The sequence below is a fragment of the Sapajus apella genome, unplaced genomic scaffold, assembly GCF_009761245.1.
Source record: "Sapajus apella isolate SASKATOON/1434 unplaced genomic scaffold, GSC_monkey_1.0 scaffold90, whole genome shotgun sequence".
NCBI classification, from domain to species: Eukaryota; Metazoa; Chordata; class Mammalia; order Primates; family Cebidae; genus Sapajus; species Sapajus apella.
This window is the reverse complement of record NW_022437030.1, coordinates 4045550-4068452: the sequence shown is the minus strand read 5'-3', so window position 1 is coordinate 4068452 and position 22903 is coordinate 4045550. Positions and strand designations below refer to the sequence as shown.

The 22903-nt window shown below is 49.3% G+C and overlaps 1 protein-coding gene across 4 annotated transcripts in view; it reads right to left on the bottom strand.

Moving 5' to 3' along the window:
* The window catches only part of NOD2 (nucleotide binding oligomerization domain containing 2), a 40046-nt gene extending 17490 nt beyond the window's left edge, over positions 1-22556 (bottom strand). For 2 of the 4 annotated variants that reach the window (XM_032255696.1, XM_032255697.1), the window contains exons 1-4: positions 22466-22556; positions 16154-16620; positions 7109-7214; positions 2701-4516 (exon numbers count right to left, since the gene is read on the bottom strand). In XM_032255696.1, coding sequence (XP_032111587.1) covers positions 2701-4516; positions 7109-7214; positions 16154-16612 — 2381 coding nt within the window. In that variant the 5' untranslated portion in view covers positions 16613-16620; positions 22466-22556. Of the gene's footprint in view, positions 1-2700; positions 4517-5051; positions 5125-7108; positions 7215-16153; positions 16621-18763; positions 21037-22465 lie in introns of those variants that run through there. The other 2 variants (XM_032255699.1, XM_032255698.1) reach the window with 2 other exon arrangements.
* Positions 22557-22903: the final 347 nt, after the last annotated feature.

Here is a 22903-nt window from a genome sequence, read left to right as displayed (position 1 = left end):
CCACTTCTCTAGAGCAGTGATTTTTTAGACTGCAGGTTGTGGGACATGCAAACCATTTTGAGGTCCTGAGCAGCATTTCTAAAATACAGATTGAACAGAACAGAGGAGAGCACAGTGCATCAGAGTTCACAGAGCAAAGTCATTTCATGAAGCTTTGGTTTCACGTTTACATGGTGGTGGGTGCGCTCTCTCTCTCTCTCTCTCTCTATCTCTCTCTCAGTCATTGTGGGTCACAGCCAAAAAACTTTGAAACCCATCACTCTGGAGTCAGAGAGAGCCAGAATCTAAAGAAACCTATACAGGGGCACTGTGTATATGGGGTTTCCTAGAGGCTGAGGATCTCGGTTGGCATGGAAACACTTCAAGTGGGAGAAAGACAGGTTGGCACTGTGGGAGAGCCCTCCCCCTTCCTCCCTTCCTCTCTCTCTCTCTCTCTCTCTCTCTCTCACACACACACACACGCACGCGCGCGCGCACACACACACACACACACACACACAGTGCACTCACAGCAACCTCATGGTTGCTTCCCCTCCCCTACGGCCTTGGCAGTTGTAGTGTGTGTAGGGTGAGGAGCAGAACTTGCTCAAGGACAGGAATTGCTAATAGAAAACCAAGCTGGTTGCTGCTGACCAGTAGTTCTCCCAGGGTGAGACCACTTGTATCAGAATCACCAGGGTTGTTTCTTAAAAATATAGATGCCCTGGGCCCCACCCCAAACCTACTGAATGGGAATCACCAGGGGCAGGCCCAGGAATCTGCACTTCCACAAGTGCCTTTACACACCACAGTCTGAGCACCATCAGGTACAACCAGGCCACCCTTACCGTTCTCTGAAAATAGAGACAGACCCACAGGTTTCCCGGAGCCCTTCTGCACATCCTGGGAATGGACATCCCTAACCAAGAACAGAAGATCCATTCCAGAAGTCCAGGGATGCACTGGCCTATGAGGATCACACAGGCCAGGAGTGCCTGGCGTCTTGGGGTAAAAACTATGAGTCTACTACCCAGGAAAATGCACATTCTTATTTCTATCAGGAAAATTGCTCCAACAGATAGGTTTCCAAATTCCCACTCAAGTATCATGATCCTCCCTCCTAGGGAAACAGAGTTTGGTGCTGGCTGTCTTCCATTTGCCTGGCCACATCCACTCTCTCGCTTCTCTACCCGTCTCTGGCTCATGGGAGGCTGATGTCTGAGGACTACTCCAGCAAGCAGCCCGCTTGGCCTCCCTAATGGGTCCAGCCAGTGGAAGACGCTGGCCAGAAGCAAGGATCGGGGAAGGGAGTTAGGAGCCAGTTGTATTCTTCCACATTGCAGAATCTCAGGCAGCCCTCTTCATCCCCCCAGCTCATTAGCCTCCCTCCCGTTGCCCCTTCAGGTCTACCCTCTCCCGGCTGTTACTAATCCCAGGCCCCTGCACCAACCCTCTTGCTCTCCCTAACGCCTGCCCATGGCTTGTAAACAATCTCTTTATTAAACTCTCCTCAAATCACCCATTTGAAGTGTGTCAACTGTTTCCTCCAAGACCATGATGGGTATAATCGTATTTATATTCATTGCATAGAATACATGTATATATTTGCTATATACGTTATGTATTATGTTGTTATTTTGCTATAACCTTATGACCAACATCCCTATGTCAGGGTTAACAAAAGTCACTGCACAGTTTCTAGTGGATATCCATGTGTTTGGTCCATGGAGGAAAATAAATCTCATTGCTTTGCCTCAGAGAAGATGTATACCATCCTAATACGCTCAAGAAGAGGTTCGTCCCTTGCTGAGGGTCAATTAAGGTCATGGCAGGGCGGTAGCCTAAAGCCCCAGGAAGCTGGGAATAGATCTTAATTTCTATCTAGAACTTCTGCTTTCTCATAGGTTCTACACAGAAGCAAGGCCTCCCCTTTCAAGGCTGGAAGTTTGTTGGGGAATCGTGGGAGTCCGATCCCCAGGCCTAAGATGTACAAAGAGACCCCTGAGTTCAGGAGCACAGATTCTCCAAAGGGCAAAACCTGACATCTTTGGCTGGGGCCCTAAGCAATACAGGTAGTGCTGAAATCCTGCTTGGACACTGTGCTACCTAAGGAGTCCAAGAGTGGTTGAAACCCTGCAGCCCCTATCCATCTCTTGGGTCCTGAAATTCCCATCTGGCTGGAATGTTAAAGTCTCTGATGGGGCACAAGTCACCTCTGATTTGGTGTCGTTCCTGATACCGACACATATTACACAAAACTTTCTGCATATGACCTCAAGGCTTTCAGGGAGCCCCTGAAGTGTATCCACAGACTGGTGGCGGGACAGGAAACCTATAATCAGAAAGATGTGATTTGTGAAACCCAGCTCTGCCATTTCCTGTGTAACCCTGGACAAGTTACTTCACTTCTCTGAGCTTCAAGTCAAGGATAATGGAGATAATAACATTCCTGCCTACAGCCCAAGGTGGTTGTAAAGGTTAGATGAGGTCATTCTGGAAAGCGTAGCACCAGACCCAGCACATATGCCAGTCAGTAAAATATGGCTGTCATTGTCACATATTGAAATTAAGACCCAGAAGGGAAGGGATCTGGGAAGGGTTGCAAAGAAGGGTGAAAGAGGTAAAGCTGGGCCCAGATTTCTGGATCCCAGCTCGGGGCTCCCATGATTAACCTTGATGGTGCTCCCCCTTGCCCGAACAGCAATGCCCAGCAACACTCACTACAGAGCCTTGCAGACACCAAGGCAAGGCAGCAGCTGCTCCACGCCAATGTCACCCACAGAGTTGTAGTCCAGCTGTAGGGCCACGGGCCGCCGGAGGTGCCGCAGCACAAAGGCCAGGGCAGCACACTCAGTGGGGCCCACGCTGCAAAATGTCAACTTGAGGTGCCCAATATTCAGGCCACGTACAGCCTTCCGTGCCAGCCGCTCGTCCTGCATCTCGTACAGACTCCTGATGAGCCAGAGGAACCTGGGCATGGCGTGCATGCTCTTGGCCTCACCCGGCGCGGCTGGCGGGATGGAGTGGAAGTGCTTGCGGAGGCTGCGGGCCAGACACCAGCGGGCACAGGCCTGGCGCTGGAGCAGGGCCTTCTCAGATGCCTGGCACTCGGCCAGCAGGCCCCAGTGTTCCCAGGACAACAGCCCTGCCAGGAAGGCTGCCGTGATCTGAAGGTTGTGCGGCTCAGTCTTCTGCAGCAAAGCTGCCACGCTGCCGTCCTTCCTCCGTGGGCCCTGGATGCACAGCATGGGCAGGAGCCTGGCCATCGGCGAGTTGCCTGGCCTGCCACAATTGAAGAGGTGTCTGAGCAAGGCTGGCGGCACGTCAGCACTGAGTACCAGGTATAATGCAGCAAAGAAGCACTGGAAAGTGATGTGCAGGAATTCCAGGGGCGCCATACTCTCTGGCATGACACCTTTGGCACGCACCAAGAAGCCGAGAGAAATGTCATCAGGGCTGACCTGTGCTGCCTGGAGCTGCTGGACTGAGAACACATAGCAGCACATGCCCAGGCCCCAGAGAGCAAGTCTGCCAAGGCGCAGGAGGGTGGGGAGGCGGCCCAGAAGGAGACTGGGTCCCAGACCCTGGCAGGCTGAGTCTGGGGGGACAGCATGCAGCAGAAAATGCTGTAGGATCAGCAGGTACATATCTGTAGTGGTCTTCGGGGACCCGCCCTCCTGCAGCAATAGTTCCTGGTGGCATTTGGACACCATCCATGAGAACACGGGAAGGTGGCACAAACCACGCAGGGCTGAGGTCGCTTGGAGCAGGCGGATGAGGCGGTTCGCCACTTCAGGCTCACGATGGCGCTTCTTCAAGTACAGCTCGATGCCCTCTTCAGAGAAGCCCTTGAGGATGAACTCGGTGCGGATGTACTTCCTGAGGAATGCTGACACGGCAGCAGGACGGCTGGTCACCACCTTGCGGGCATTCTTCAGCAGGTTGCCCTGCAGAAGGTTAAAGAGCAGGGTCTGGACAGAGGTGGGGTCTGTTGGGGAGCAGTGACGTTCGCGGTCCGTGAACCTGAACTTGAACTCGTCAAAGCCATCAAAGGTTAGCAGGACACGGTCAGGGTGGTCAAGGAGGAACTGGAAGATGTCCTGTTGATCAACGTCAGGCCAACAGCAGTGCTCAAAGAGTAGCATCCGCACAGAGAGTGGTTTGACCACGCACTGCAGCTGCCGGCAGCTGAATGGGAAGACAAAGAGAAATTCCTGGAAGTCTCGCCCTGCAGCCCACAGCAAGTGCAGCCATTGCAGGAGTGTGCTCTTGCCGCTGCCCGCCTCGCCCACCACCAGCACAGTGTCCGCATCATCATTGAGGTGGCCAGGGGTGCTGAAGAGCTCCTCCAGCCCCAGGGTGGCCGGGCTCTTCTGTGGGGGTCCAGCCATGCCCACATCCGCCCAGACCTCCAGGACATTCTCTGTGTATATGTCCTCCAGGCAGAGCGTCTCTGCCCCGTCATAGGTACTGAGGAAGCGAGACTGAGCGGACACCGTGGTCCTCAGCTTGGCCATGTACTTCTTGCATGTGGCAGCTGGAAGGCAGAAGAGGAGGCAGATGAAGGTGGCACCATGGTGAAGATAGGACCTAACCAGACAGGGGGCTGCTGCAGGGAAAGGTGACATAACTGAAGGGACAGGCGAGCCAGCAGGCGCCCATCCTGGCTCCTCCATTCACAAGCTGTGGACTTTGAGGACCGTCAAGGAAACTTCCTAACCCTCAGTTTCCACCTCTGTAAGGTGGGAGAAATGTTGGTCACTACCTTACAGAGTTTTTACGCAGATCAACTAAGATAACGGACGTCTAACGCTTAGCACAGTGCCCAACACAAAGTAAGTGCTCGAAAGACATCAGTGACTGCTGTTATCATTACTGACACCAGGAGGAGTTGTAGATGATGGGAAGAGGCTCTCGGCTGGGATCAGAAGACCTGTATTCTGATATCTGTCCTGCCACAGTGGCCAGTGGCTTTAGATAAATCCCTTCACCACTCAGCCTCAGTTGTCTTTCTCTAAAGAGAAACAATAGACTGAAGGGCCCAGGAGCCCAGTCTCTGAAGTCAGACACACCTGAGTTTGAAAACCTGGGTCCGCCATTCACTTGAGCAAGCCATTTAGCCTTTCCAGGCCTCAGTTCTCTCATCTGTAAAAATGAGGACAATATATACCTGGAAGGATTGTTTCAGGAGGCAGTGAGATAAAATAGAGTTTAGAAGAATATCTGATATGGCAAACTCCCAACACACAGTGTTTATTATCATGATTATTAATGGATATAGTAGGCACAACAATAGACCCCCAAAGATGTCCATGTCCTGAGCCTCGGAACCTGTGAATATGTTACCTTACATGGCAAAAGGAACTCTGCTGATGTGAAGAAGCTAAACTTCGAGATGGGGAGATGATCCTGAGTGATCTGGATCTTCCTAGCAACGGAGGGCCTCAGGGCCACCAGGGCACCCCAGCCGAGCACTCAAATGAAAGTCTGTGATCCTGCCTCCACTTCCCCATCCTCCCCATGCACCCCATGCCGGGAGACTTCATGCACTGGGTGTGTTTAAAAGGCTACTGCTCTTCCTTTTTCATCCTGACAGCAATGCAAGCAAACCATTTCCTGTGTCAGGGTTTAGTTCCCCTTTCAGGGGAAATGGGGAAGTGCTGGTTTAGTCCCAGGTTGGTGGAACGGTCCCCGGCCATCACAGCCTCACTGCTCCCAACCAAACACTCGCCCACTTATTTTCAACCCCAAAACTAACAAGCAATTTTCAGAGAGCTCTGAGTTCATTGATGGTTATCTGTGGTCACACAGAGGGGGCACATTGTGTTTATGTCACCACTGTTGTTCCCAGAGTTGATGTTTATTGCTGAGTTCTCTGCCCTCTGAATATACCAGGATCGCTGAACTTAGACCATAAGATAGATATCTTCCTCTCCAATACATATCAGATATATATCTTCCTCTTCTGACCTGATTTCCAATGCAGGCTTTCCAGCCATCACCAATGATACTAAAATTCTCCAGGAAAAAAAAAAATGTCATTTTATAGAGAAATAAACACATCAGTTGTCACCTTTAGAAATGTGGGGAATCTTGCACCCTAGCCTGGTCTTACAGTGACCAGTTGTGCTTGATGATATCAACAGCTAACCTCAACCAGGGGCTGAACCAGGCCCCGCACTCCATGCTGTACACCCCTGTGTGGTGGACTGATGTCTACATCCCATTCTTTGATGAGATGGTGCACAACTGAGTGCCAGGCACAGGCTTCCAGCCACCCCTTCCACAGGCTTGCTCACTGCCCAGAGGGCAGGGCCCAGGGTGATAGACCCATCTGCCAGAGCCACGCACAGATCAGGGGGCTTCGGTGCCAATGAGCTTTCTGTACAGCGGTGTAGGAATAAGCCCTAAAGAGTGCCAGGTTTGCACTCTCTCTTCACAGCTGACATTTCTTCTCCCAAGAAAAGAGAAAGTACAGGTGGGGACAGTTTACAATCAGACCCATCTCCCCCTCCCTTGTCACTTAACCTCTCTGCCCAGTTTCCACATCTATATGGTGGAAAAAAACACGACCTACTTCTCAGGGTTGTTGCAAAGGGTAGACATTGTCCATAAGGCACCTGGCAGGATGCCTGGCATGGTTAAATGGTGCTGTCCCAGCCCCACCTGTTGTGAGTTTGGGTGGTGACCCTGGGCACTGAGGGATACCACAGTCTCTAGATCCACTTGGTTCTTCAGTTTCCAATTGTGAGCTGCTAAATTTCAGAGATCAAGAGATACCAGCCCTAACTCCAAACATATGTCCATATTTTTTTGGTACAGATAATGAGAGTTTGGATAGTTAAGTAGCACCTTTAATTAGTCCTGAATATATGGTAGCTCTAATTACCATTACATTGTGTGGGAGATAATGAAAGCTAATAGCTAACATTATATACTTTTGTCCTTTTAATCCTCCTAAAAGCCCAATGAGATAGGGGGTGGTGCTATCCTTAACATGAGGAAACTGAGTCACAGGGAGGCTGCACTGCCAGCATATGGGACGCTAACCGAGGTGTGTTCTGCTGGATCACACTGGATCTGTACTGACTTGCCTTCCCTTTCTGATTAACTGAGTACATACACCTACCTTCCAAAGGTAGGGCCAACGGGACTGGTAATTCTTGAACATGCTGTAGAAGGAAGGCAGCCAATCCATTCGCCTTCACTGTGGCAAGATCGAGCAGCCTTCTTGCCTATGGGGAACACAGAAGACATTATTTTTCCAGAAAGGCTGATGTGGGAAGGTTTACTGATTACTACAACTTCATAGGCATCTTCTTCTATCCAGCATAAAAGATCAGAAAAATAATCGGACAACCACATGAGTTTAAAGTAGTTAATACAGTGTTAGATGGTGAACTGAACACATGCATCCAATCTGGCTCCTACTCAAAACTCACTAAAATAGTGAATAACTGAAAAATAGATGAAACAAAATAAAGACATAAACCTACAAAGACAGAGAAAATGATTCTGCAAGCTGTAAATCATCCAGAAGAGATGTGATTTCATCGAGTCTCATGGATTGAATATTTGAATACAACCTCTGCTCAGACTCCCACATCCTCATCCTCAGCCTGAACTCTTCCCCTGAAGCCTGGACTTATACATCCAACTGCCTATTTTCCATCTCCACTTCAAAGTTTCATAAACACCTCCAACATATTCAACACTAAACTCCTAACCTACCCACACACCTGCCAAACCTACAGCCTTCCTCCTCTTGGCTAATATTAATCCCATTCTTCCCACCCTGAAGTCTTGGAGTCACCCGTGATGCCTCTCCTCCGTAATCTGTCAAATCCTGTTGACTCCTTCTTCAAAGCATGTCCCAAAGAGCACTGTCCAACAGAAATAAAATGCAGGGCACAAATGCAAGCCACATGTGTAATTTCAAATCCTCTAAAAGACACATTTTTTAAAGTAAAAAGAAATAGATGAAATTAACTTTAATCATATATTCTATTTAACTCACAATAGCCAAAACATTACCATTTCAACATGCAATCCATGTAGAAAATAGCAAGACATGGCCGGGCATGGTGGCTTATGCCTGTAATCCCAGCACTTTGGGAGGCCGAGGCAGGTGGATCAGCTGAGGTCAGAAGTTTGAGAACAGCATGGACAACATAATGAAACTCCATCTCCACTAAATATACAAAAATTAGCCAGGCATGGTGACACAGCCTGTAATCCCAGCTACTTGGTGGCCAAGGCAGGCGAATCACTTGAACCTGGGAGGTGGAGATTGCAGTGAGCCAAGATCATGCCACTGCACTCCAGCCTGGGTGACAAAGCGAGACTCAGTCTCAAAAAAAAGAAAAAAAAAAAAAGAGAGAGGGGAGGAGAGGGGAGGAGATGAGAGGAGAGGAGAGAAAAGAGAAAAAAGAAAAGAAAGAAAGCAAGATAGATTTCATTCTTATTTTTTTTATATTAAGTCTTTGAAACCTGGTGTATGTTATGTGCTTATGGAAACTCCATGTGGACCCACCAGGTTTCTAGTGCTCAAATGCCATCTGTGGTCCGTGTCTACATACAGACACACAGCTAGAGAGCCCTGCCAATTCTTGTCACCTCCTGTATACCATCCTGCTCCAAGCCAAATCCCTGCTCACCTGGAAAGCTGCACAGGCTGCAAAACTGGTCCCCCTGCTTCTGTTCCTGTCCCCAGAGCCTAGTCCTAATGTCACAGCCAAAGCCTAACCCTTTACAAACAAAACTCAGGTCACATCGCTCCTGTACAAACATTCCAACAGCATCCCTATTCTCTCAGAGCCCAAGTCCAACAGCCAGCAAACTTCAGGGCCCAAAACAGACAAAAATACCTGTCTAGAACCACCTAGACTCAAGGTTCTCCTTTGACCCCCCCCCCCCACTCCACTCAGCATCCTGGCCTCCTGTTCCCTAAAACTACCAGGTATGCTCCTGCCTCTGGGCCTTGGCTCTGGCTGTCCTCTCTACATGGAAGCCCTCCCCCAGCTGTCCACATGGCTAATTCCATGTCCTCCTTTAAGTTTTTACTTGAATTTCACCTTCTAAGTAAGAGCTCTCTGACTACTCTATTTAAAATTGCCATCATTTATCCCCTTCCTCCTTCCCAAACTCTCAACTCCCGAACCCACTTTACTTACTTTCTGAAACACTTACCACCTTCTAGCACACTCTGTAATTTCCTTCCTTTGGCTTATTGTTCCTCTACCATGACTGGAGTGTGTGTATTTCCAGGGCAAAGATTTTTGTCTGTTTTGTTCACTGATGTATCCCCAACACATAGAAGAGTGTCTGGCACAAATCAGGTACTCAATTTGCTGAACGAATGAATGGTAATGGATTTAGGAGACTCCTGAAAGCCCAATCTTAACCCCAAAATGAGAAAGTTGAAAACCATGCAGTGTGTATCCTAGAATCTGTAAAGAATTCTGGAATGATCAGCATGAGGGACCTCTGGAACTGAAGGAAATGACTAAAACAAGGAGAACTGAGTCAAACTGAAACAGATTTCTCGTTTATCCCCAGGCAAGAGGTCTGTGGTCTACTCAGATAACTTGATCAACCCAGGAGGCAAGATCTAAAGATACAAACACTGTCATTTCCCAAAATGTCTACAGTGAAATTCACGGTAGACAAGTTTCACCCACATGCCCAACAAGTTTTAAAGTCCTACCTGCCAATCATGAGAAAGAAAACCACCAAGAGTATCATAAGCCCAGAGAAAGCAACTAACATGGGGGATATAAGCCAAACAAGGGGAAAAGGGGAAAGCAACTTGTAGAAAAAGTTTACAAAGGGTGAAAAACAGTCAAACAAACAAACAAAAAACCCACCGATCTTATGATCCTAAGTCAAAGATGTTACATCCATAAAACAACAGTAAGATACTACAAAAAAGAACAGTCAAACATACCTCTTGCTCAAATTTCACCTTCTAAGTAAGAGCTCTCTGACTACTCTAGAACCACCAAATTAATAGCATGACAACAAAAATGAAAAATTCAAGAATTTAAAGATAGAGTTGCAACTATCATACAAAAGTAAAGCAAAAAGACACAGAGATGGAAAATGGAAGAAAATTAAAGGATTAGTCCAGGAGTTCTAACATTAAAGTAATAGCAGTTCCATAAAGAGAGAAGAGATAAAATGGAGAGGAAGAAATCATCTATAAACTAATCAAGAACATTTCCAAAACATAAGGAGAGAAGTTTCCAGATTTAAACTACCTCTTGGGTGACTAGCACAATGGAAGAACACCAAGACACATCATTAAAATTTTAAAATGCTGAGGACTAAAAAAAAAATTTTACAAGATTCCAGAAAAAGTTTTAAAATGGTTTTGGAGGCCAGGAGTAGTGGCTCATGCCTGTAATTCCAGCACTTTGGGAGGCCGAGGAGGGCAGATCACCTGAGATCAGGAGTTCAAGACTAGTCTGGCCAACATGACAAACCCTGTCTCTACTAAAAATACAAAAATTAGCCAGGTATGGTGGCTGGTCCCTGTAATCCCAGCTACTTGGGAGGCTGAGGCAGGAGAATCGCTTAAACCCAGGAGGCGGAGGTTGCAGTAAGCTGAGATCATGCCACTGCACTCCAGCCTGGGTGACAGAGTGAGACTCTGTCTCAAAAAGAAAAAAAATGGTTTTGGAATTCTTAGAAGCAATATTGAAAAGAGATGATAATGGAACAATGCAATCAAAATTCTGAAGGAAAATGATGATCAGTGCAGAATTTTATACCCAGCAAAACTATCAATCCAGTATTGGGGAACTTTTAGACATGTAAGAGCTCAGAAATTTTTAACTTTCATACATTCATTCTAAGGAAGTGACTGGAGGATATGGTCTAGCAAAATAGAGTAAACCAGGAAAGTAGAGTCCAAAGAGGAGACTCAATGCAGAAAGACCATGTAGGGAAATCTCAGGTTGATGGCTGTGTACTATAAGTAGATAGTTGCCACCAGTTCAGACAGAATGGAGCAGTGACTCAAGACTCAGACATATTGAGGGCAGTTATCCTCTAGAAGTCCAGGCAAGCCTGACCCTAACCTTTATCTATATTTGACTTGTCTTCATCACGAACTAACATCATTTCTTCTCAACTCCTGCTGCCTGAGTCAGCTGAGGGCATTCATTTCACTCCATGGAAGTGTTTAGTCTCTGCCTATTCCTGTGAGCTAGAATAGCCTTTGGCAAGTTTACCATGGACTGTATGAAGCAGCATGCTTCCTCTGGCCATTTTCCTCTGGACAGCCAGCACCTAATTCACATTGGCCTTACCAGACCCTCCAGTTGCAATGAGCCCTGTATTTCCCCAGACTTGCTTATGTCATTGCCTACTGACTTCCCAGAAGGGGTCCTTATAAATTCCCAGGGAAGGCAAAGCCAGACCAAGTCCCTGAGACTCCACTCAGCTTCCCTGCCTTGGGAACCTTCATCTAAGAAAAGGCAATAATGACCTTTCTTTCTTTCTTTTTTCTCTGTTGCCCAGGCTGGAGTGCAGTGGTACAATCTCAGCTCACTGCAACCTCTGCCTCCTGGGTTCAAGCAATTCTCCTGCCTCAGCCTCCTGAGTAGCTGGGACTACAGGCACATGCCACGGTACCCAGCTAATTTTTTGTATTTTTAGTAGAGACAGGTTTCACTGTGTTAGCCAGGATGGTCTCAATCTCCTGACCTCGTGAACCACCTCCCTCGGCCTCCCAAAGTGTTGGGATTACAGGTGTGAGCCACCACCCAGCCTAATAGTTTCTTTACACAGCTATTTTTGGCTTGCTACTCAGTTTTTCAAAATAGAACAATACATTGTTTGGGGATTTATTTTAAAAGATGCTAAAATATTAAAGAAAGGCAAAGGAATGATTTACGCAAAAGTCAAGCCAGTGTTTACCTCTGGTAGCTGCAATTATAGAAGGCCCCAGGTACTAGAAACATCCTGTTTTTTAACTTGGGTGATGGGAACAGTTTACACCATACATATGAAATATACACACTCTTCTGTAGGCATGGTGAATTTCCCAATTTGAAAATGTTTAAGTTAATATTGTTATAGGAATCAGGCAATTCAGAGCTCAGTCTGACACCTCAGCCCTATCAACTTTAACAGTTGCATGAGTCAGACGGACAGCTGGTATTACAGCTGGTGTTACCAGCCTCAGGTTTCCTAACAACTGCTGTGCCCAACTGAGCAAGTTTACCACACAAAGCCCCCACATTTTATGACAGATAGAGAATAGAACAAGCTTTGGAGGAAAACAGGCCTGGATTCAAATTCTAGCTGGGCCACTTCCCAGGTGGGCGATTTGGGCAGTTTCTTCATTGTTAAGAAACAGTGTAATCACACTATACCCTTGTGGGGCTTAAATAAGACAATACAGGAAATAGACTGGATACAGGGTCTGGCAAACAGTAGGCACTCAGTCAATAGTAGCAATGGGTATTTTTGGAATTTGGTTCTTTAACTTGTATTTTGTTTCATTCCACAGCATTTTCTGTCCCTAACCTGCAATCAATGACAACTACTTCTTTTTTTTTTTTTTTTTTTTTTTTTTTGAGACGGAGTTTCGCTCTTGTTATCCAGGCTGGAGTGCAATGGCGCAATCTCGGCTCACCTCAACCTCCGCCTCCTGGGTTCAGGCAATTCTCCTGCCTCAGCCTCCCGAGTAGCTGGGACTACAGGCACACACCACCATGCCCAGCTGAATTTTTGTATTTTTAGTAGAGATGGGGTTTCACCATGCTGACCAGGGTGGTCTCGATCTCTTGACCTCGTGATCCACCTGCCTTGGCCTCCCAAAGTGCTGGGATTACAGGTGTGAGCCACCACGCCCGGCGACAACTACTTCTTAATAGGAAATTAAAAGGTCAGTTGGGAAGACATGTTGGTTGAACATACCACAAGCACCATCCAAATGAAATCAGAGAGGCCACTTAGGGAAGCCCACCAAATCAGAGTCACAGAATGTCAGAGCTCAAAGGAGGCTCAGAGAGAGCTGGATTCTAAAAGGTTAAACCTCGGGCAGCACAAGCCGCTTATAATCTCCTGCAATCCTCAGATCTGTTTTCCCTGCTCCCCACTCATCTCAGTCCCAGGCTTCAATGTTTGCTTTTGCTTTTGAGCCCTTTCTTAAAATGAATTCTTGGCCAGGCGCAGTAACTCACAAGCCTGTAATCCCAGCACTTTGGGAGGCCAGGTGGGCAAATCATGAGGTCAAGAGATCGAGACCATCCTGGTCAACACGGTGAGACCCCATCTCTACTAAAAATACAAAAAAAAATAGCCGGGCATGGTGGCACGCACCTGTGGTCCTAGCTACTCAGGAGGCTGAGGCAGAAGAATCACTTGAACCCAGGAGGCGGAGGTTGCAGTAAGCCGAGATTGCACCATTGCACTCCAGCCTGGTGACAGAGCAAGACTCCATCTCAAAAAAAAAAAGAATTCTTAGCTCATTAAAATATAGCCTTTGATGGATGCAGTGGCTCATGCCTGTAACCCCAGCACTTTGGGAAGCCGAGGGAGGAGGATTACTTGAGCCAAGGCGTTTGAGACCAGTCTGGACAACATAGCAAGATCCTGTCTCTACACTCCCCTCAAAAATTAGCCCAGTATGTTGGTGCTAACCTGTGTCCCACCTACTCGGGAAGCTAAGGCCAGAGGATTGCTTCAGCCCAGAAGTTCGAGACTGCAGTGATCCATGATGGTGCCACTGCACTCCAGCAGCCTGGGTGACACAGTGAGACCCCACCTCAAATAAATAAATAAATAAATAAATAAATGTCTTTCTTCTTTCCTAACCTAGGCATTTAAGGTTGTATATTTCCCCCATGTTCTGCTTTAGCTGTATCCAATAGATTTTGATAAATAATATTCTCATTGTTTAGTTCTGAATATTTTCTGATTTCTATCATGATTTCTTCTTTGACCCATGAGTTAGCCGATTTCTTTTCTTCACCAATCCATGTACTTGCTCTGTTCATGTCCTGTCTTCTCTGAGCCCTAGGGATCTAGGCTACCTTCTCCAAACCCCTCAGAGCATCTGTACCGGACTACATTGCTGAACTTTCAAAGGTTACAAGATCCAATCTTGTAATCACTCAGTCAATCAGAGCTCAGTTACAAGACACAATCTTATAACTTCTCAGATGGACTGATTCAATTCCCTTAACAAATTATAAGAGAAACTAAGGTCAGTGCAATAACCAATACGTCTTCTGTACCCACAGCTAATCAGAGAGGACTATACCGTGTTCCGTGCTCTGTAAATACCTTGCCACATAAGGCAGCTTTAGTGCAGCCTTGAAGACAAATTAGTTTATTTCCTCAATCACAACCTAGGGTTACGCAGACTTACGTGAACACCGCATACATTTTTGGAAAACAGACAAAAAGAAAAACTAAAATGTTCCCCAACCCAGTCCATTTTACCACTGCAGTGTAATTCTAATTCAATCATTCATTCAATAACTCATTTATTTCATCAACAAATATTTATGGAGTACCTACCATGTGCAAAGCACTATGAACACAACAAACTTTAAACAAATATGTATCAAGTACCTAATAGATTCTGGCTGAATAGATGAATGATGGATGAATAAGTCAATGACCAAGGCTGGACGATTGGTCTAGCATCGGCCATCTCATTAACTACTGCGAGCTTATTCAAACTACTTTCCTTGGCCTCAATTTCCCGATTTATAAAGTGGAACGTTAGTGACTGTTCCATCTGCCTCGCAGGAGCCCTAAGAATCACTGTTTGGAGGAAACAAAAGAGATTCAAAATTACTCAGTGGTCATTTCTGTGTCTTGGTGGTCTCTGCTGAGTCATTACATTGTTGGGGGCAGTTGGATCCCAACTCTGAACATCTATGATCTAATGCAATTTCATATCATAAACCCTACATAAACATTTAAGCTATATTAATGTATAATACGCTAATATTATATATTAGTGCATAATGTGTTATGTTAATTATAAAATAGAGATTCAATATACTGCGATGTTATAACCTGTTGTGCCGTTAATTTAAAACAGAAATAAAAGCATACAAGTACACAGTATCACTCATAACAGAAATAATCAATAGCAGACAGTGGTAATAGACACTGTCCTAAGCATTACTCATCGAATTAATTCATCGAATCCTCCCAACAGCCTTATAGGATAGGCACCATATGACTATTACCATTGCTTTATAGATAAGGAAACTGAAACAAGAGAGATTAAGGCTGGAGAGGCTCCATTGGGAAGCCTGAGACCACACAGGGTTGACCTTGAGCCTGCGCCATTCTGGCTCCAGAATCCGAGCCCTTGGCCACCACACACTTCCTCTCAGCAGAAGCAGTATGTTGGCCAGGAAAAGTGGCTCATGCCTGCAATCCCAACAGTTTGGGAGGCCAAGGCGGGAGGATTGCTTAAAGCCAGGAACTGGAGACCAGCCTGGGCAACAAAGCAACACCCCATCTCTTTTTTTTTTTTTTTTTTTTTTGGGAGGAAGGAGTTTCGCTCTTGTTACCCAGGCTGGAGTGCAATGGCGCGATCTCGGCTCACCGCAACCTCCGCCTCCCGGGTTCAGGCAATTCTCCTGCCTCAGCCTCCTGAGTAGCTGGGATTACAGGCATGCGCCACCATGCCCAGCTAATTTTTTGTATTTTTAGTAGAGACGGGGTTTCACCGTGTTGACCAGGATAGTCTTGATCTCTTGACCTCGTGATCCACCCGCCTCGGCCTCCCAAAGTGCTGGGATTACAGGCGTGAGCCACCGCGCCCGGCTGCAACACCCCATCTCTAAAAGAAAAACAAAATTAGCTATGAGTGGTGGTACAGGGCCCATAGTCCCAGCTACTTGGAGGCCAGAAGCTCACTTGAGCTCAGGAATTCAAGGCTACAGTGAGCTATGACCGTGCCACTGCATTCTAGCCTGAGTAACAGAGTGAGACTCATCTCTTTAAAAAAAAAAAAAAAAAGAAGTTGTATGTTGCCTGCCAAGAGTCAAGAGCAAATTTTACCTGCCTGGCTACCTTTTTAGGGGAAATCCCATAGACCAAGTTACCCCACAGGCTGACTTCATGAGGATAAATCAATCTTGGTGACTAAGCACCCTTTCCTGGGAGCTCTGTGATGCACGCAGGAGCGCCTCACCCTCTGGGATGGTGTGAAAATCGGTAACCTGATTTCATCACATTCATACTGGCTGACGAAACCCCGCTCCCGTGCCAGGTCCAGCATGCCCTCCACATGGCTGTGGAGCCTCCTGACAATGGCTGGCCGGTGACTCTGCAGGTCTCGGGCTGGGTGGAGCGAGTAGGGGTCCCAGCAGCCATGCAGCTTGGGGGTCTGGCTGTCAGCCTGGGCTTCCTGGACAGCTGCGATGAGTTTCTGACAGGCCCAAGTACCCTTATTCCAGATGGTATCCAGGAGGCGCCTGGCCAAGTTGGAGAGAGGCTGGCCCAGGATGTGGAAGCCCTCGTAGTCTTCCCAGGAGAGGACCTCCCAGGAGAGCAGCCAGTCCAGGACACTCTCGAAGCCTTCCAGGGACCCCGAGACCAAAAGTTCCACCAGCTGGCTTCTCTGAGCCTGAAAAGCCTCCTGCGAGCACATTTCACAACCTGGGGAGGAGAACAACATCAGTGCGGGACTTCTCTGAAAGCCAGACGCGGGGTGGTCGGGAAGGCCAAGGCAAGTCAGCCCCAGCAAAACCCGAGTTGGCTTTGGTTCTAGCCTCAGACTTTATCCAATCCAAGCTCCCCACCATTCAGATGTGCAAATTGAGGCCCAGAGAAGGCAAGAAACACCTCAAGATCCCACAGAGAGTTTGAAGCAACCAAAAATTAAATCAAGACCCCTAACTCCCATATGCATGCTTGGTCTCTGGCTTAAAACGTTTAAAAAGGCTTGAGGTACTATTAGGAGCAAGAGATCTCCTAAGGTCACTTGAGGTCAGGAGTTAGAGACCAGCCTGGCCAACACAGTGAAACCCTGTCTCTACTAAAAATGCAAAAATTAGCCAGGCATGGTGGTGGGCACCTGTAATCCCAGCTACTCAGGAGGCTGAGCAGTAGAATCGCATGAACCCGGGAGGTGGAGGCTGCAGTGAGCTGAGATGGAGCCACGGCACTCCAACCTGGTCAACAGAGACTCTGTCTCAAAAAAAAAGGGAGAGAGAGAGATCTCCCAAGTGATCAGGGAATGAATTCTCTTCGAAGTGGGGTGAGAGGGGCTCTTTGATCCTGACTGGCTTCGGGCTACAGCAGTTTCAGTAATGGTTAATATTTATTACGCATAAACAATACGCCGGGCGCCATTCTAAGTGCTCTCCTGCATGAATTCACGGGACCCTCCCAGCCACTCTGAAGTAGTGCTTACGATAAGCCCCATTTTACAGAGGAAGAGACTGAGGCACAGAGAGGCTAAGTGATTTGTACGACGTGTCACAGCTAGACAGGGTGGGCCAGGCCTTCAACACAAGCCGTGTGCGACTCCAGAATGCATGTCTCTAACTCTTATATTCCAGTTCCCCACGGGGGCCCCAAGCCCGTGCCATGTGCTTTGCACACTGCTCTCTAAGGAGTAGGCTCAGGGTATTGTTCTAAAGGTCCCAGCCTAGGCAAAGTGAAAAATTACGGTGCAAACTAAGTGGTTTCCAAGCGTTCTGGTGCCTTGTCCCCGTCGACACTTCCCCACACACTTGCCCTAGGGCCCTCGCCTCTCTCCCACACCCTTGAAACCACGTGAACAGGCTGCTCCCCTGCTATTGTCAGTAACATGCTCTGGGTTCTGGGGATTTGAGGGGAAGTGACCCTCCAGGAGCTTCAAGACCTGGGAGGGTCCCTGAGCAGCCGGGAACATCTCTCAGCATGATCGGTACTGCAACTGTCATGGTGTCCATGGACAAGGGCTGGTGCAGTGCCCAGAAGAAACGAAAGTGAAAGGGTGTTAGTACGGAAAACAAAGAGGGCCGTCAGCTTCTTTTTATAAATCAGGGACATTCCCAGACACTCAAAGGGGCAGATGCCAAGTGGGGATTTTGCATCTTTACTGATGGTTGTTTACGTGTCTCTCTCCCTGCCTGGGCCACGTGGAAGCCTGGGTCTTACCCGTCCTGGCATCCCTGAGCCTGGCACAGTGCTGTGCCCCACAGAGGCACTGTGGGAATGTTCATGAATCAAATATCCCCTGGGCATGGGGTGGTGGGAACATTCTGTGCCCGTCCTCATACGGCAGACATGGTAAGCAAAAGGAGAAACCTTTAATCTCTCAGAACACTGCTGGGGCACAGGGGGCCCTGTGCTGGACAGATGGGGAAACTGAGGCAATGAGGTTACTGGTGTGTCTGGCTGCTTGGGAGAGAGGGTGTCGCCCTGCAGAGGCCACTGGAAGCCAGGAACTAAGGTAGTTCTCTCAGGCCAAGGAGGTCTCCTCCCTGTGCCCACCTCTAAATAGAGGAGCCAAGAGGGTGGGGTGGCTGGGGACAGGGGAGCAGAGGAGAAAAAGGGGCAGAATAAGCTCTGGGCTCAGCCTTGGAGTGGTTCTCAGCTGTGGAAATACCAGCCAAGGATGCAACGGTAGCCCCAACCATCGCCCCTGCCCAGGTCCTGGGGAAAATAACCACTCTCCTACTCTCCCCAGAAAACAGCCCAGAAATGGAGCCAGCACTCCGCGTCTGACCCCAGGCCTGGGAGCATGTGTGCAGCCAGGAATGAAAGAAGGCTAAGAGTCAAGCTGAGCCAGGACAACGCCTGCTCCTCTTACCCAGGGAATGTTCGAGGAGGACACTTGCTCCTTCTTCCTCATCAGGAGAGCCTGGACCACTCTCTTCCCCCATCAAAGCCCACTAGGCTGGGGAAGCAGGCATGGCATCTGTGGGTGGGCCTTGCACAGAATGCCAAAAGCCCAGAGGCACAGGACTGGCGAGCCCAGCCACCTCCCAGGGAAATTCCCAAAGGAAGAGCCGGAGACCAGAGTTGGCCAACCAGCCATCCAGGACTAAGTAATTCCAGGCAATTCTGGCACAACGACTTGTGTATCCTGGCGACCACGACCCTCACTGAAAAACCCCACTGGGGACATGAGACACATTCACAGGGGGACAGGTCGAAAGTAAGTAGGGACCCCTCCCTAGCACACCAAGCCTGGAGCAGCCTGGCGTACGTGTGAGCCATACACACTCCGGCTAGTGACATCCGGTTTCTGTGGACTCCAGGAAGGGGAGGCCCGCCCAAGCCACATGGCTCAAGCCATGTGGGGAGACCCGCCCAAGCCACCAGCAGCTGCATCACCACACCTCTGCCCTTGCCTTCTTCCAGAAGCCTCAGAGCAGAGGGAATCCTAAGGACCAATTCAGCCAGCCCCCTGTCTCTGAGCAGGCATTATCCTGTCTCATCTTAAACATCTGAGGAGGACCTGGCCTTAGTGCTGTCATCACTAACCAGCTCAGGAAGCTCCCCAGCTTGGGAAGTTCCTCATTATGTCTTGCTTCAGATTTTCCTGCTTCCGTTTAAATTGAGAAAGACAGAGAAAAAATAGATATTCACTTATTATCCGTTTCCTAAAAATTGTCCTTAACATCCTTCCTCTTACCCCTGTATCACCTGGTCGGGCTTCCCCTCTTCAGACAAAATCTATCAGTCTATCTGTATCGCCTTCTGCTCTCTCCTTCAGTTACTACAACTTCAAAGACACCATTGTCCTCCCCAAGGTGAGGGCCATGTAGAGAAACGGGCACTTCCTTGCTGAAAGAGAGGGTCAAGGGGCGACCCACGTGGCCTCTCCCTGAACGCCAGGCCCAGACCTGAGGCCGGACACCTCCTTCCTTCCTGAGACCACAGCCAGCCTGGTTTCTTTAGGGCCAAGAGCAAATGCATGGCTTAAGTGCTGAAATCTCAGCCCACTGACCCCTTGCAGACAGGAGAGGAGGGGAAACCCAGGGAAGCTCAACTTCCCAAGCCTTCTGGGTCTCCGCGGGCACCAAGCCCCACACCCTCCCCCAGCCATCCTCCATTCTCCCTCCCCTTCACTGAACTTCTCTCCCTAAGAGACCAGCTCCCCCCACCAGTGAACAATGCACTCTAATCCTCCATTGTAAAAGTAAAGCCCTCTCTTGACGCCCCTCTTCATTTGGTTCCAATCCCATTTCTTTGCCTCCTTTATAGCAGGCCCCCTTGTCTGTTGCTTGCACTACTGTTCCCAAATCCTCCCATCCCTTCTCATCCCCCAAGTTCCCCATCCAGCTCCAGTGAGACTGTTTTGGTCATGGTCACCAGTGACCTCCTGTTGCTCAATCCTAAGCCCTCAGCCTGCCTGCTCTGCCAGGAGCATTGGTCATAATTGCTCCCTCCTTCCTCCTTGGGGCACCCCAACTCTCTGATTTTCACTCTTCCTGTCTTCTTGGCTGGTTCTTAACACCAGGGACCCCGGCACTCAATGGTTGGACCCCTTCTCTTCTCCATATAGCCCCCTTCCTAGATGAATCCACCTGCTCTTGTGGCTTTAAATACCAGCTATATGGTGACGATGCCCACAGTTTCATTTTCAACTCCAACCTCCGCCCTTAACTTTTCCCAACTGCTTAATCATCATTGATGCCTAATGGACAGCTCACACAAGCACAAAACCAAACTCCTGATCTCCCCCATCGCAACTCCCATTTCGGTTCACGACAGCTTCAAACCTCCAGAAGCTCGAGCCAAAAACTCAGAATCATCCTTGATTCTACCTTTCTCTTGCACCCCAAATCCTATTGACATAGCCTTTGAAATATATCCCAAATCTGAAGGTCTGGGGTTTTTTTTCTATTTTTTTTAACCACCTGTGGGCTATGGTGTAAGCCACTATGGTCTCTCCCCAGAACGACAGTACCGATTCTCTCACCAGGCTCTCCTTTTGCCCTTAGCCCACCCATCACCGTCCATTCTCCACCCCACAGTTGGATGGGCCTGCCAGACCCCAAGTCAGAGCAGGTGACTCCTCAGCTCCAAACCAGGGCTCCCGTCGTGCTCAGAGTAAAAGCCAAAGCCCCCCCTCCCCCACCGCCCTGCACAGATACTCACAAGGTTCACCCTCGCCTCCTGATGACTGCCCAGCTGTCATGGTCTTGGGGAAGCCTTCCCTAACTGTGCTATATACAATGCAATACCCAGCCCCAGCACCCCATCCTGCTTCCCCGCTTTGTTTTACTCGTAGCACTTCCCATCACCTGCCATGCCATAGATTTACTTCTTTCATTGCTGTCCATTCCCTTCTAGAATGTGTACTCCATGAGGGCAGGGAGTTTTGTCTGATTTCCCCATTGCTCGTCTCGCATCTCATCCAGTGCATGAATGACGACTGCTGGAATGGATGTGTTCTGCATGGCTCCGGGAGACAGACATGGAACCAAGGTGCAAAATCTGTAAGCCACAGATTTTAGGTAAAGGAAGCAAGAGCCGCAAGACACTGAAAAGCCACCTCATCAGTAATAAGCTCCCCACCACCAGGCATGTGTTGCAGAGGGCTTCTGAACTGGGTTGGAGGGAGGTGGGCTGGATGAGAATGCTTCCAGCCTCAGATCCCAGGGTGCAGAGAGGCAGAGGGACCTTGGGAGGCCAACAAATTCAGGGGCTGCAGCAACCCCATGGCTGAGTGATTGGGACAGGCAAGTACAGGCAGTGAGGATGTCACTCTGGTCTTCTTCACTAAGGGGTTGGGGAGGGTGACAGGGCAGGTGATCCCCCTCTGTAGAACAAGGACCTTGGAGGAGGCCAAGTCACAGCCCATGGGGAAACCAAGGCCATGGCAGGAAGCCCAAGGGCTCAGAAAGAGCAAATTTGGAAGCAGGGGTCCAGCCCCCAACCCTCATGCAGCTTCAGGAGGCCCTCCGCAGGGCGATTGGGTAGAGGGCTTTTCAGTTCATTGGAATGTAAGCAGGACCAGACAGCTGCTCCATCAACTTGAGAAGCAGACAGCAAACAGCCGGGGGTGTGGCCACGCAGGTCCTGGTGTGGGCTATCCGGGAAGGGATGGATTTGAACTTAGATCTCACACCCACCAAGGGAAAAGGAGGAGGCAGGAGATTCCCCTAAGAAGTGCAGAGAGCAGCAGTAGGATCCTCCAGGCAGACCCTCTGACACCCACTCACTGGGATGGTGAAGATGGGGAAACTGAGTCCCACAGAGAGGAAAGAACTCAAAAGAATGGCGCCCTCAGAGACCTAAAGCCCGGGCTCCTCAGGACTTCTCACTCCTGCCAGGGGCCTCCCCAACCTGGAGATGTCCCCTTTCCTTCTCCTGTCCCATCTACACCCAGGACTCCCCCAGGAGAAACGGAGGCAACCCTTCTCCAAGCCCTGCGGCCAAGACTGCTGGGACGGACGCCAAGTGTTCGAGTCCTGGGGACCGGACCATCGGCGCCCACAGTCTCCCCGCAGCCCACCCCCAGGCGCTAGGCACAAGCAGCGCGCCGAAAAACAGCACTCACCGCGAGCTGCCGGCGCCCCGACTCCAAGGCCCGCTCTGGGCCACGACTCGGGGCTCCAGCTCCAGCTTGGGCTTCAGCTCCTGTTGCGCCGGCGCCCGGCTCCGCCCCCGCCTGGACCCCGCCCCGGCTCTGCCCGGACTGCCGCGCCCGCTCCAGTCCCCGGCCCCGCAGCCCGGAGAGCGCCCGCTCCAGAGCTGGCCAGGCTCACCTGGGACAGGGAGGGAGCGCGCAGGAAAGGGGCCGGGCCTGCCTGCGGGGCTGGACGGCCCTGGCTGTGTGCCCTGGCCAGCGGGCCTCCCTTTCTGGGCCTCATTTCAACCAGGAGGAAACCGGACAGTCCTTAGAACAACCCGCTTTCCAACACACACACCACACACACCGCACACACACTGCTTCCACACACACACACACACACACACACACACCACACACACGCTG